This window comes from Ictalurus punctatus, chromosome 12 (genome assembly GCF_001660625.3).
Source record: "Ictalurus punctatus breed USDA103 chromosome 12, Coco_2.0, whole genome shotgun sequence".
Lineage (NCBI taxonomy): Eukaryota > Metazoa > Chordata > Actinopteri > Siluriformes > Ictaluridae > Ictalurus > Ictalurus punctatus.
This window is the reverse complement of record NC_030427.2, coordinates 15,671,211-15,683,710: the sequence shown is the minus strand read 5'-3', so window position 1 is coordinate 15,683,710 and position 12,500 is coordinate 15,671,211. Positions and strand designations below refer to the sequence as shown.

At 43.2% G+C, this 12,500-nt stretch overlaps 1 protein-coding gene across 4 annotated transcripts in view; it reads right to left on the bottom strand.

Moving 5' to 3' along the window:
* The window catches only part of LOC108272758 (endonuclease V), a 39,002-nt gene that overhangs the window by 19,436 nt on the left and 7,066 nt on the right, over nt 1-12,500 (bottom strand). For 2 of the 4 annotated variants that reach the window (XM_017481463.3, XM_017481465.3), the window contains exon 8: nt 2,067-2,141. In XM_017481463.3, the coding sequence (XP_017336952.1) occupies nt 2,088-2,141 (54 nt within the window). In that variant the 3' untranslated portion in view covers nt 2,067-2,087. Of the gene's footprint in view, nt 1-2,066; nt 2,142-3,104; nt 4,530-12,500 lie in introns of those variants that run through there. The other 2 variants (XM_017481464.3, XM_017481461.3) reach the window with 2 other exon arrangements.

The following is a 12,500-nucleotide window of genomic DNA, read 5'->3' as shown; positions in this document are numbered from 1 at the left end:
ACAATGAAAAAATTACATACAGGATGTGTGTGTGTGTGTGTGTGTGTGTGTGTGTGTGTGATTAGATTACTACTGTCACAAGTGTTTGTGAATGCTGTTGTCTCAGCTGAAAAGTTTTTTTTTGTGCATACTGGCTGCATTTAGCAAAGGAACTTCATTTATTACACACACACACACACACACACACACACACACACACACACACGCATACACACACACGCATACACACACACACACCAGAAGGAGGGAGAGAGAGAGAGAGAAAGAGAGAGTGAGAGATAATGAGCAACAGTGAAAGAGAGAGAGAGACAGACAGAAAAAGACAGGTTGAGAGAGACAGGTTGAGAGAGAGACAGACAGAAAAAGACAGGTTGAGAGAGACAGGTTGAGAGAGAGACAGACAGAAAAAGACAGGTTGAGAGAGACAGGTTGAGAGAGAGACAGACAGAAAAAGACAGGTTGAGAGAGACAGGTTGAGAGAGAGACAGACAGAAAAAGACAGGTTGAGAGAGACAGGTTGAGAGAGAGACAGACAGAAAAAGACAGGTTGAGAGAGACAGGTTGAGAGAGAGACAGACAGAAAAAGACAGGTTGAGAGAGACAGGTTGAGAGAGACAGGTTGAGAGAGAGAGACAGACAGAAAAAGACAAGTTGAGAGAGACAGGTTGAGAGAGAGAGACAGACAGAAAAAGACAGGTTGAGAGACAGACAGAGAGAAAGAGATGAGCGTGGGATGTCGTGCCCCAGTAAGATGACGGTGTTATGATGTGACAGTGTTGTCTCTGCTGCTCAATTTTGACAGAATGACTCTCTCTCTCTTACACACACACACACACACACACACACACACACACACACACACACACACACACACCTTAAAAAGGCTCGAAATCTGACCTACTGACTGCACATGGTAATCTCTGTGTCCCAAATCACACACTATGATCTACACTTAAAAGTGTTTACTGTACACTAAGCACATCATTCCACAGCCCTTTAAGAGATTTGTGTCCTGGATGATTTTTTATTCATCTGAACACTGACTTTTAAAACTGTGCGTGTCGTAAACAACGTCTTTTTTTCTGAGAGTTTTATGGACACTCCAAACTAAAGTAAATCACAGTGCACAGTACAGACGTGTGTGATTTGAGACATGTCCTCGGTACCTGTCAGTCACAGTGAATGGGGCGTGGCCTATGGGTGTGTGTCAGTCTCAGAAAAAAGTGTGTGTGTGTGTAATAAAACTCCACAGCTGTATTAAAAGGTCACGTGAAGGATAAACGTGTAGCGAGAGAGGAAGAGTGTGTGAGTGAACGAGAAGAGACGGCGCTACGCTTTGATCCCTCATTAAAAGTCGACACACAGACACAGACACACACACACACACGCATAGATGAAGGGAAACCCAGGTGATGGTAATGATCTGCTGTGTGTGTGTTTTTCAGATATGCTGTGTGATCTCAGAGTTAGTGCCTTCTCATGGGACTGACAGGATCATCATCATCATCATCTCTCCATCTCTCTCTCTCTCATTCGCACACACACAGTCTCTCTCACTCTCTAACACACACCCTCTTTTGTCTCTCTCACATTCTCTCTCTCACTAATTTTCTCTCTCTCATACTCTTTCACACGCTCTCGCTACAGTAAGGCCACAATCACTCATGACAGTGTGTGTGTGTGTGTGTATGCTTGTTATTTTGCTTATAATTAGTTAAATGAATATTTTATTACAGTAAAACATTATTTGTTTATACTGTCTTATAGTACAGACAGACTCACACTTTAGAAATGTCTGTGTGTGTGTGTAATGTGTATACTAGTTGTGTGTGCATGAGGGTAAGTGGTGTCTCACTCCGCACAGCGGTGTGTGTGAGTATCTCATCAATCCTCCCTGATCAGTGCAGTGCAGAGTGTGTGGAGAGTGTTAATGGACTTCACCGTGTGTGTGTGTGTGTGTGTGTGTGTGAGAGATGGATGAGTATTGTTATACACTGAGCTTCTTTTTTTTTTTTTCTCTTACCACAAACATGAGACTCAGACAGAACAGATGGTTTCACACTCACCTGTGTGTGTGTGTGTGTGTATTAGCTGGGCGAGGGAAAGTGTGTTCGCAGGTATTCTCTCGAGCGCAGATCCGCCTGGAACACACAGAGGCCACACACTGTAAACATTATATATTATATTCAAACACACACAAACACACCACAGCACTGATGAATTCTGATTGGTCAGAATGCTTCTAATTTTATACATATATATATATATATATATATATATATATATATATATATATATATATATATATATATAAATCCTTCAATCGTAACAGCTTGGGGACCTTTAACAATAATCAACGTGGGGTAGAGGGGTGCCAATACTTTGTGAAGCACAGCAGATGTTAATGGACTTCACCTGATCATGTGCACACACACACACAAACAGAGCAGCCTGTGCGTATCTGATAAGGTGTATACATTTATTCACACTGCCAATCGAACCTTTAAAGGCCGAATGCAAACGTGTTAGCGCTTGACGAGTAAAGTTCACACTTTACAGAAGGGATGATGAAGCTTGTTGGTCTTATATAACACACACACACACACACACACACACACACACACACACACACACGCACACACACGCACACACACTCACACAGCTAAACATTGCTGAGTGAGTGAGCAGGTTTGGAAAAACGCCTCATGAATCTGCTCGGAGCTTTTCAGCGGGCGTTCGGCCATCTTTTGTCCTGCGAGGTGTTACTGACTCAGACAGCGCACATGTATGTATGTGTGTGTGCATGTGTGTGTCAAAGTGAGAGAGAAGGAGGGAGGTTTGTGACTCAGCACTGTCACATGGTGAGAAAGTGAGCAGAAACACCTTTTACTTCACTCTTATACTTACATTAAATCTCTGTTATTCCTGTTTATATATATATATATATATATATAAAATTTATTTTTGTTATCCTTCCTTGGTATTTTCTGCACAAACTGTAAAATACTTCATATGCATGATGCATTTCAAACATTTTATTAATCATAGTTTAAAATAATATCAACAGCAACAACAACAACAACGATAATAATAATAATCATAATAATCATAATAATAGTAATAATAATAATAATAATAATAATAACCTCTCGCTATACTAAATGCATTCTTGGGCTGAGTTTGAGGTACAGAGACAGACAGAATGATAGACAGACAGGTAGATTTCTCTCTTTATAATTGAGAAGGAATAAAGTAAAAAGTGACAATAAGAAATAGAACAACAAGATGAAGTTTCAAACACATATTTCAAATCACTGTTTTAAAAATCAGATGAAAGAAAATATGGGGAACAGAAAATGTGGAGGACAGAAAAGGCGGGTGACAGAAAACTTTGGACAGAAAAACATGGAGGACAGAAATTGTGAAGTACAGAAAATATTGAGAACAGAAACAGGAGGGATAGAAAATGCGGGTGACAGAAAACCTGGGGGACACAAAACACTGAGGACAGAAAACCTGGGGGACGCAAAACACTGAGGACAGAAAACCTGGGGGACGCAAAACACTGAGGACAGAAAACCTGGGGGACACAAAACACTGAGGACAGAAAACCTGGGGGACGCAAAACACTGAGGACAGAAAATGTGAGAGACAGAAAACACTGAAGGCAGAAAACGTGAGGGACAGAAAATGTGAGGGACAGAAAACATGATTAAAAAAAAATATATTATGATACTATCATAAGCCATGATAGAACGTGTGTGTGTATAGATGAGCTCTTTGCTGAGTGTTTGTGTGTGTGTGTGTGTGTGTGTGTGTGTGTGTGTGTGTCTTTGTGTCAGTGAGCATTTCTCTGAGTGTGTCTTTGTGCTGATGGATCTTTTCTCCAAGTGTGTGTGTGTGTGTGTGTGTGACAGCAGTGTCCACAGGAAACCGTCCCACAGCCAAACTATGACTAATAACTCCAGCATGCTCTGAAAATTAGGCACCACCTGTCGCACTGTTCTCCTTTTAAACCTGCCCCCCACTGCCCAACCTCTCTCTTTCTCTCTCTCTCTCTCACACACACACACACACACACACACACACACACACACACACACACACAATGAGCAACTCAGGAAGGAAAAGAAAAGGCAGTGTAGCGCTAAAGAAAGCTGAGAGCGTGGGTATAAAAGTTAAGGGATAAAAATCTTAGAAAACAATCTGCGATGCACTTTGTGTGTATGTATGTATGTGTGTGTGTGTGTGTGTGTGTGTGTGTGTGTGTGTGTGTGTGTATGAGTGTGTGTGTGAGTGTGTGTGTGTGTCCATAGCCTGGCTCTCAGAGGTTGGTGTGGGAGGGAATGAGAGGAAAAAGGAGATGAAGAAAATGAAGACGGAGTGGGAGAGAGAGAAAAGACAGCAGAGAGCTAGTTGAGAAACGTGGTTTGTGTTAAAACGTGGCGTGATGCTTGTCGCTCGTCTCCATTGCAGCGTGAACTCTTCATCACGAGGCTCAGAGAGAAGCTTTTAATGGTGACAAGTGTCTGAAAACAAAGCCAGAGACGATTTCAAGTGCAAACTTTGTGAAACAGCAAAAATACACAGAGGGCCTGAATTTCACATCTTACTCTATTAGGCATGAAGTGTTGAGGGGCAGCATTAGGGTGTTTTATGAAGGCTTTAGGGTGTTGGGGATTGGCTTTAAGGTGTTTCAAGGAGGCATTAGGGTGTTGGGTTAGGGCTTTAAGGTGTTTTAAGGAGGCATTAGGGTGTTGGGGAAGGGCTTTAAGGTGTTTTAAGGAGGTATTAGGGTGTTGGGGAAGGGCTTTAAGGTGTTTTACGGAGGCATTAGGGTGTTGGGGAAGGGCTTTAAGGTGTTTTAAGGAGGCATTAGGGTGTTGGGGAAGGGCTTTAAGGTGTTTTAAGGAGGCATTAGGGTGTTGGGGATTGGATTTAAGGTGTTTTAAGGAGGTATCAGGGTGTTGGGGATTGGCTTTAAGGTGTTTTAAGGAGGCATTAGGGTGTTGGGGAAGGGCTTTAAGGTGTTTCAAGGAGGTATTAGGGTGTTGGGGAAGGGCTTTAAGGTGTTTTAAGGAGGTATCAGGGTGTTGGGGAAGGGCTTTAAGGTGTTTTAAGGAGGTATTAGGGTGTTGGGGAAGGGCTTTAAGGTGTTTTATGGAGGCATTAGGGTGTTGGGGAAGGGCTTTAAGGTGTTTTAAGGAGGCATTAGGGTGTTGGGGATTGGATTTAAGGTGTTTTAAGGAGGCATTAGGGTGTTGGGGAAGGGCTTTAAGGTGTTTTAAGGAGGTATCAGGGTGTTGGGGAAGGGCTTTAAAGTGTTTTAAGGAGGTATTAGGGTGTTGGGGAAGGGCTTTAAGGTGTTTTAAGGAGGTATCAGGGTGTTGGGGAAGGGCTTTAAAGTGTTTTAAGGAGGTATTAGGGTGTTGGGGAAGGGCTTTAAGGTGTTTTAAGGAGGTATTAGGGTGTTGGGGAAGGGCTTTAAGGTGTTTTAAGGAGGTATTAGGGTGTTGGGGAAGGGCTTTAAGGTGTTTTAAGGAGGTATTAGGGTGTTGGGGAAGGGCTTTAAGGTGTTTTATGGAGGCATTAGGGTGTTGGGGAAGGGCTTTAAGGTGTTTTAAGGAGGTATTAGGGTGTTGGGGAAGGGCTTTAAGGTGTTTTATGGAGGCATTAGGGTGTTGGGGATTGGATTTAAGGTGTTTTAAGGAGGTATCAGGGTGTTGGGGAAGGGCTTTAAGGTGTTTCATGGAGGTATTAGGGTGTTGGGGAAGGGCTTTAAGGTGTTTTAAGGAGGCATTAGGGTGTTGGGGATTGGATTTAAGGTGTTTTAAGGAGGTATCAGGGTGTTGGGGATTGGCTTTAAGGTGTTTTAAGGAGGTATCAGGGTGTTGGGGAAGGGCTTTAAAGTGTTTTAAGGAGGTATTAGGGTGTTGGGGAAGGGCTTTAAGGTGTTTTAAGGAGGTATCAGGGTGTTGGGGAAGGGCTTTAAAGTGTTTTATGGAGGCATTAGGGTGTTGGGGAAGGGCTTTAAGGTGTTTTAAGGAGGTTTTAGGGTGTTGGGGAAGGGCTTTAAGGTGTTTTATGGAGGCATTAGGGTGTTGGGGAAGGGCTTTAAGGTGTTTTAAGGAGGTATCAGGGTGTTGGGGAAGGGCTTTAAGGTGTTTTATGGAGGCATTAGGGTGTTGGGGAAGGGCTTTAAGGTGTTTTAAGGAGGTATCAGGGTGTTGGGGAAGGGCTTTAAGGTGTTTTAAGGAGGCATTAGGGTGTTGGGGATTGGATTTAAGGTGTTTTAAGGAGGTATCAGGGTGTTGGGGAAGGGCTTTAAGGTGTTTTAGGGAGACATTAGGGTGTTGGGGAAGGGCTTTAAGGTGTTTTACGGAGACATTAGGGTGTTGGGGAAGGGCTTTAAGGTGTTTTAAGGAGGTATCAGGGTGTTGGGGAAGGGCTTTAAGGTGTTTTACGGAGACATTAGGGTGTTGGGGATTGGATTTAAGGTGTTTTAAGGAGGTATCAGGGTGTTGGGGAAGGGCTTTAAGGTGTTTTACGGAGACATTAGGGTGTTGGGGAAGGGCTTTAAGGTGTTTTACGGAGACATTAGGGTGTTGGGGAAGGGCTTTAAGGTGTTTTAAGGAGGTATCAGGGTGTTGGGGAAGGGCTTTAAGGTGTTTTACGGAGACATTAGGGTGTTGGGGAAGGGCTTTAAGGTGTTTTATGGAGGCATTAGGGTGTTGGGGATTGGATTTAAGGTGTTTTAAGGAGGTATCAGGGTGTTGGGGAAGGGCTTTAAGGTGTTTTACGGAGACATTAGGGTGTTGGGGAAGGGCTTTAAGGTGTTTTAAGGAGGTATCAGGGTGTTGGGGAAGGGCTTTAAGGTGTTTTACGGAGACATTAGGGTGTTGGGGATTGGCTTTAAGGTGTTTTAAGGAGGTATCAGGGTGTTGGGGATTGGCTTTAAGGTGTTTTAAGGAGGTATCAGGGTGTTGGGGAAGGGCTTTAAGGTGTTTCATGGAGGTATTAGGGTGTTGGGGATTGGCTTTAAGGTGTTTTATGGAGGTAGTAGGGTGTTGGAGAAGGGCTTTAAGGTGTTTTATGGAGGCATTAGTGTGGTTTTAAGGCTTTAGAGGTGTTTTATGGAGGCTTCAGGGTGTTTTATAGAAGCATTACCATATTGGGGAAGCGTTTTAAGGTGTTTTATGAAGTGTTTCTGGTGTTTTATGAAGTCAAGTAAAATTTTATTTATAAAGCACATTTAAAGAAAACAGTAATTGATCCAAAGTGCTCATCAACATCAAACAGCATCACAGTAAATAGGAACAGAAGACAAAGAATAATAAAAAAAAGATTTTAAAAGAAGATTTTAAAATGACTAAAGACGGAGCGGACCTCACATGAAAGCAGTGACTGTTCCAGAATTTGGGACCAAACACACAAAAGTTTTGGCCACCCTTTGTCTTAGTACAACAACAGGGGACAGATAGAAGAAGTTGATTACAGGATCTTAGCATTCTGGTAGGAGAGTAAGGGTGAAGCAAGACCATAAAGAGCTTTACATGCATAAATAAGAATTTTAAAATCAATATGAAGGCTTAGTAGTTAGCATGTTCGCCTCACACCTCCAGGGTCGGGGGTTCAGTTAGATTGATTTGTGGGTTTGGGGTGTTGTTTGGGGACTTTAGTGTGCTGGGAAAGGGCTTTAGATTGTTTTGTAGACTTGTAGGCTGTATTTTGAGTGTTTTAGCGTGTTAGGAAAGGGCTTTAGCCTGCTTTTGAAGGTTTTATGGTGTTTACAGGGCTTTAGGTTGTTGAGAACACTTACTGAGCACTGGAGGAAGCTATAAGATTTGAGAGTGATATTTTGAATACTCTGCTATAATAACTCCATCTGCAAAATGAAATATACATTACGCTTCATGTTATTTCCGGCACACTTTTCCAGAAGCTTTTAGGATAATAGTTTATGAGTGTGTGTGTGTGTGTGTGTGTGTGCACGCATTAAAAGCAGAGGGTTTTCTCAATGTACCAACAATCCCACTGAGACTCCCACATAAGCACTCCCTCATTCTTTTACTCACTTTGTCTTTCCTCCTCTCTCTTATCTCCCTCATTCATATCTCTCTCACTCTCCCTCCCACTGTCCATCCATCTGTCCCCCATTTTCTCTCTCGATTTGTTTCTTCCTGCTTTTCTCATCCTCTCTGTCTCACCATGTAACTCAGGTCAGATTCTCATCATTAGCATGAACAGGTTCAGTTACACTGTTACACACAAACATCACACACCAGCACGTTTATTAATATTCACTTATTCTAATTCATTAAGGTTAACCAAACTTATTTGCTGAAAGAACATTCGGGAACACTCGGGAAGGGGAGGAGCCGCATGATGCTGTTTTAGTATACATTTTGCCAAAATCCTGAAGCACCAAGCAATAATTATGCTATGTTGTGCATGCAAATGACACTATATGGCCAAAGTATGTGCGGTCTGCCTAATGACTGAGTTCAGATTGTGTGTTTCACTGCCACATACCAGTTGATGAAATTTCCGCCCTGCTAGATCTACCTCGATCATTATTGCGAAATGGAAGCATCAAGAAGCTACAACAGCTCACCTACGAAGCGGTAGATCCTGCGAACTCGGGATGTGTGTAACATGTGAAAATGGCCTATCCACTGTTGCACTACTCACCACAGTATTCCAAACTGCCTCTGGAAGCAACATCAGCACAAGAACTGTGGATCAGGAGCTTCATGAATTGAGTTTCATGGCTGAGCAGCTGCACACAAGCCTAAGATCACTACATGCAATGCCAAGAGTTGGATGGAGTGACAAAAAGAACTGGAGCAGTGAAAAAGTGTTCTCTGGAGTGATGAATCATGATTCATGATCTGGCAGTCTGATGGATGACTCTGGGTTTGGCAGATGCCAGGAGAACGCTACCTTCCAGACTGCAGCAGGGCAGTGGTGGCTCACCGGTTAAGGCTCTGGATTACTGACCAGAAGATTGGGAGCTCAAGTCCCACCACCACCAAGCTGCCACTGTTGGGCCATTGATCAAGGACCTCTGACCCCAGCTTCCTAACAAGTTGGGAAATGTGAAAAAAGAATTTCACTGTGATGTATATGTGACAAATAAATGCTTCTTCTTCTTCAGTAGTAAAGTGTGGAGGAGGGATAATGGTCACTGTTTAGGTTCCCCTTGGCTCCACCAAAGGGGAATGTTAATGCTACAGAAATGACATTTTAGTCAATTGTATGCTTCCAACTTTGTGGAAACAGACTGTGGAAGGCAATTTCCTGTTCCAGCATGACAGCATGATCCATAAAGACATGGTTCGACAAGTTTGGTGAGGAGGAATTGCAATGGCCTGCACAGAACCCTGACCTCAACCCAACTGAGCTGCTTTAGGTTGAATTGGAACGTTGGTTGCGAGCTAGGTCTTCTCGCCCAACATCAGTGTCTAACCTAACTAATGATCTTGTGGCTGAATGAACAAATCCCCACAGCCACGCTCCAAATCTAGCAGAAAGCCTTCCCAGTAGAGTGAGAAGCTGCATGAGATGGGGGGATACATCCAGGAGCTACATACTCAATACATTATACTGAGTGTAAAAAATACTGTATAATACATAGTACAACATTATGGCCTCTTGGACCTGGCCAAGGTGCATTCATTTATAGGAAGGAATCAAAATCAATTTGGGGCATTAAACCAAACGCAGTCGTGAAATCGCTGCAGTGCCAGAGCTCTTGGCCGACCTTGACTTCCTGGCCTCAGTTACTGGAACGTCACGGCTTTTTTGCTGCAGTGTCTGACACTCTGAGGTCACTTCTGTGATGAGTCATATCAGGCTGAAGACTTTATTGGAGGTAATTTGTTTTTCCTAAATAAAGTTCGCACATAGGAAACACACATAAACATACTGTACACTACACACACACACACACACACACACACACACACACACACACTGACTTCACGTCTCTCATACCTCATGCTTTTACCTCAGGGTTTTAGGGTGCTGATAAAAGGTTTTGAGTTGTTGAGGAAGGCTTTTACTATGTTGAGTAAGGGTTTTAGGGTGTTGAGGATGGGTTTTAAGGTGTGGAAGAAAGGTTTTAAAGTGTTGAGTAAGGGTTTTAGGGTGTTGAGAATGGGTTTTAAGGTGTGGAAGAAAGGTTTTCAAGTGTTGAGTAAGGGTTTTAGGGTGTTGAGAATGGGTTTTAAGGTGTGGAAGAAAGGTTTTCAAGTGTTGAGGAAGGGGTTTTAAGGTGTTGAAGTTTTTAATATGTTGAAGAAAGGGGTTTAGCATGTTGAGGAAGGGTTTTAAGGTGTTGAAGCATTTTAGGGTGTTAAAGAAGGGTTTTAAGGTGTTCAGGAAGGTTTTAATATGTTGAAGAAAGGTTTTGAGTATGAGTTTTAAAGTGTTTAGAAGGGTTTTAGGGTGTTGAGGATGGGTTGTAGGATGTTGTCCTTCTTTTTCCTCACCTTTATCTATTTTCCCTCACTCTCTCTAAATATCCACTCTCTCTTTTTTCCTCTTGGTTTTGTGTTCCTCCTACTCTCCATCTGTTTTTTAAATATTCTCTCCTCACCTCTTCCTGTGCTTTCCTCTCTTTCTTTCCCTTATCAAACTCCTATAAATATCTCTCCCTGACCTGAAATATCAACCTGACTAATATCTCATGCTCTCCCTGTCTCTCACTGTTTCTCTTTCACTCCTCTAACTATCTGTACAGTATCTCACAGAAGTGAGTACACCCCTCACATTTTTGTAAATATTTGATTACATCTTTTAATGTGACAACACTGAAGAAATGACACTTTGCTACAATGTAAAGTAGTGAGTGTACAGCTTGTGTAACAGTGTAAATTTGCTGTCCCCTCAAAATAACTCAACACACAGCCATTAATGTCTAAACCGCTGGCAACAAAAGTGAGTGCACCCCTAAGTGAAAATGTCCCAATTGGGCCCAATGTGCCAATATTTTGTGTGGCCACCATTATTTTCCCGCACTGCCTTAACCCTCTTGGGCATGGAGTTCACCAGAGCTTCACAGGTTCCACTGGAGTCCTCTTCCACTCCTCCATGACGACATCACGGAGCTGGTGGATGTTTGAGACCTTGGGCTCCTCCACCTCCCGTTTGAAGATGCCCCACAGATGCACAATAGGGTTTAGGTCTGGAGACATGCTTGGCCAGTCCATCACCTTCACCCTCAGCTTCTTTAGCAAGACAGTGGTTGTCTTGCAGGTGTGATTGGGATCGTTATCATGCTGGAATACTGCCCTGAGGCCCAGTCTCCGAAGGAAGGGGATCATGCTTTGCTTCAGTACGTCACAGTACACGTTTGCAATCATGGTTCCCTCAATGAACTGTAGCTCCCCAGTGCCGGCAGCACTCATGCAGCCCCAGACCATGACACTCCCACCACCATGCTTGACTGTAGGCAAGACACACTTGTCTTTTCACTCCTCACCTGGTTGCCACCACACACGCTTGACACCACCTGGACCAAATAAGTTTATCTTGGTCTCATCAGACCACAGGACATGGTTCCAGTAATCCATGTCCTTAGTCTGCTTGTCTTCACTAAACTGTTTGCGGGCTTTCTTTCTTGTGCATCATCTTTAGAAGAGGCTTCCTTCTGGGACGACAGCCATGCAGACCAATTTGATGCAGTGTGCGGCGTATGGTCTGAGCACTGACAGGCTGACCCCCCACCCCTTCAACCTCTGCAGCAATGCTGGCAGCACTCATACATCTATTTCCCAAAGACAACCTCTGGAAATGACGCTGAGCACGTGCACTCAACTTCTTTGGTCAACCATGACGAGGCCTGTTCTGAGTGGAACCTGTCCTGTTAAACCGCTGTATGGTCTTGGCCACCGTGCTGCAGCTCAGTGTCAGGGTCTTGGCAATCTTCTTATAGCCTAGGCCATCTTTAAGTAGAGCAAAAATTCTTTTTTCACATCCTCAGAGAGTTCTTTGCCATGAGGTGCCATGTTGAACTTCCAGTGACCAGTATGAGGGAGTGTGAGAGCGATGACACCAAATTTAACACACCTGCTCCCCATTCACACCTGAGACCTTGTAACACTAACAAATCACATGACACCGGGGAGGGAAAATGACTAATTGGGCCCAATTTGGACATTTTCACTTAGGGGTGTACTCACTTTTGTTGCCAGCGGTTTAGACATTAATGGCTGTGTGTTGAGTTATTTTGAGGGGACAGCAAATTTACACTGTTACACAAGCTGTACACTCACTACTTTACATTGTAGCAAAGTGTCATTTCTTCAGTGTTGTCACATTAAAAGATATAATCAAATATTTACAAAAATGTGAGGGGTGTACTCACTTTTGGGAAATACTGTAACCTTCTTTCCTTCTCTCTCTCTCTCTCATGTCCCAGTTGTAGAGATTTTACAGTCTTCTTATTAACACTCTGATTAAAGTGCAGTCTGATTTACAGCACGGCCTGTGGGGAG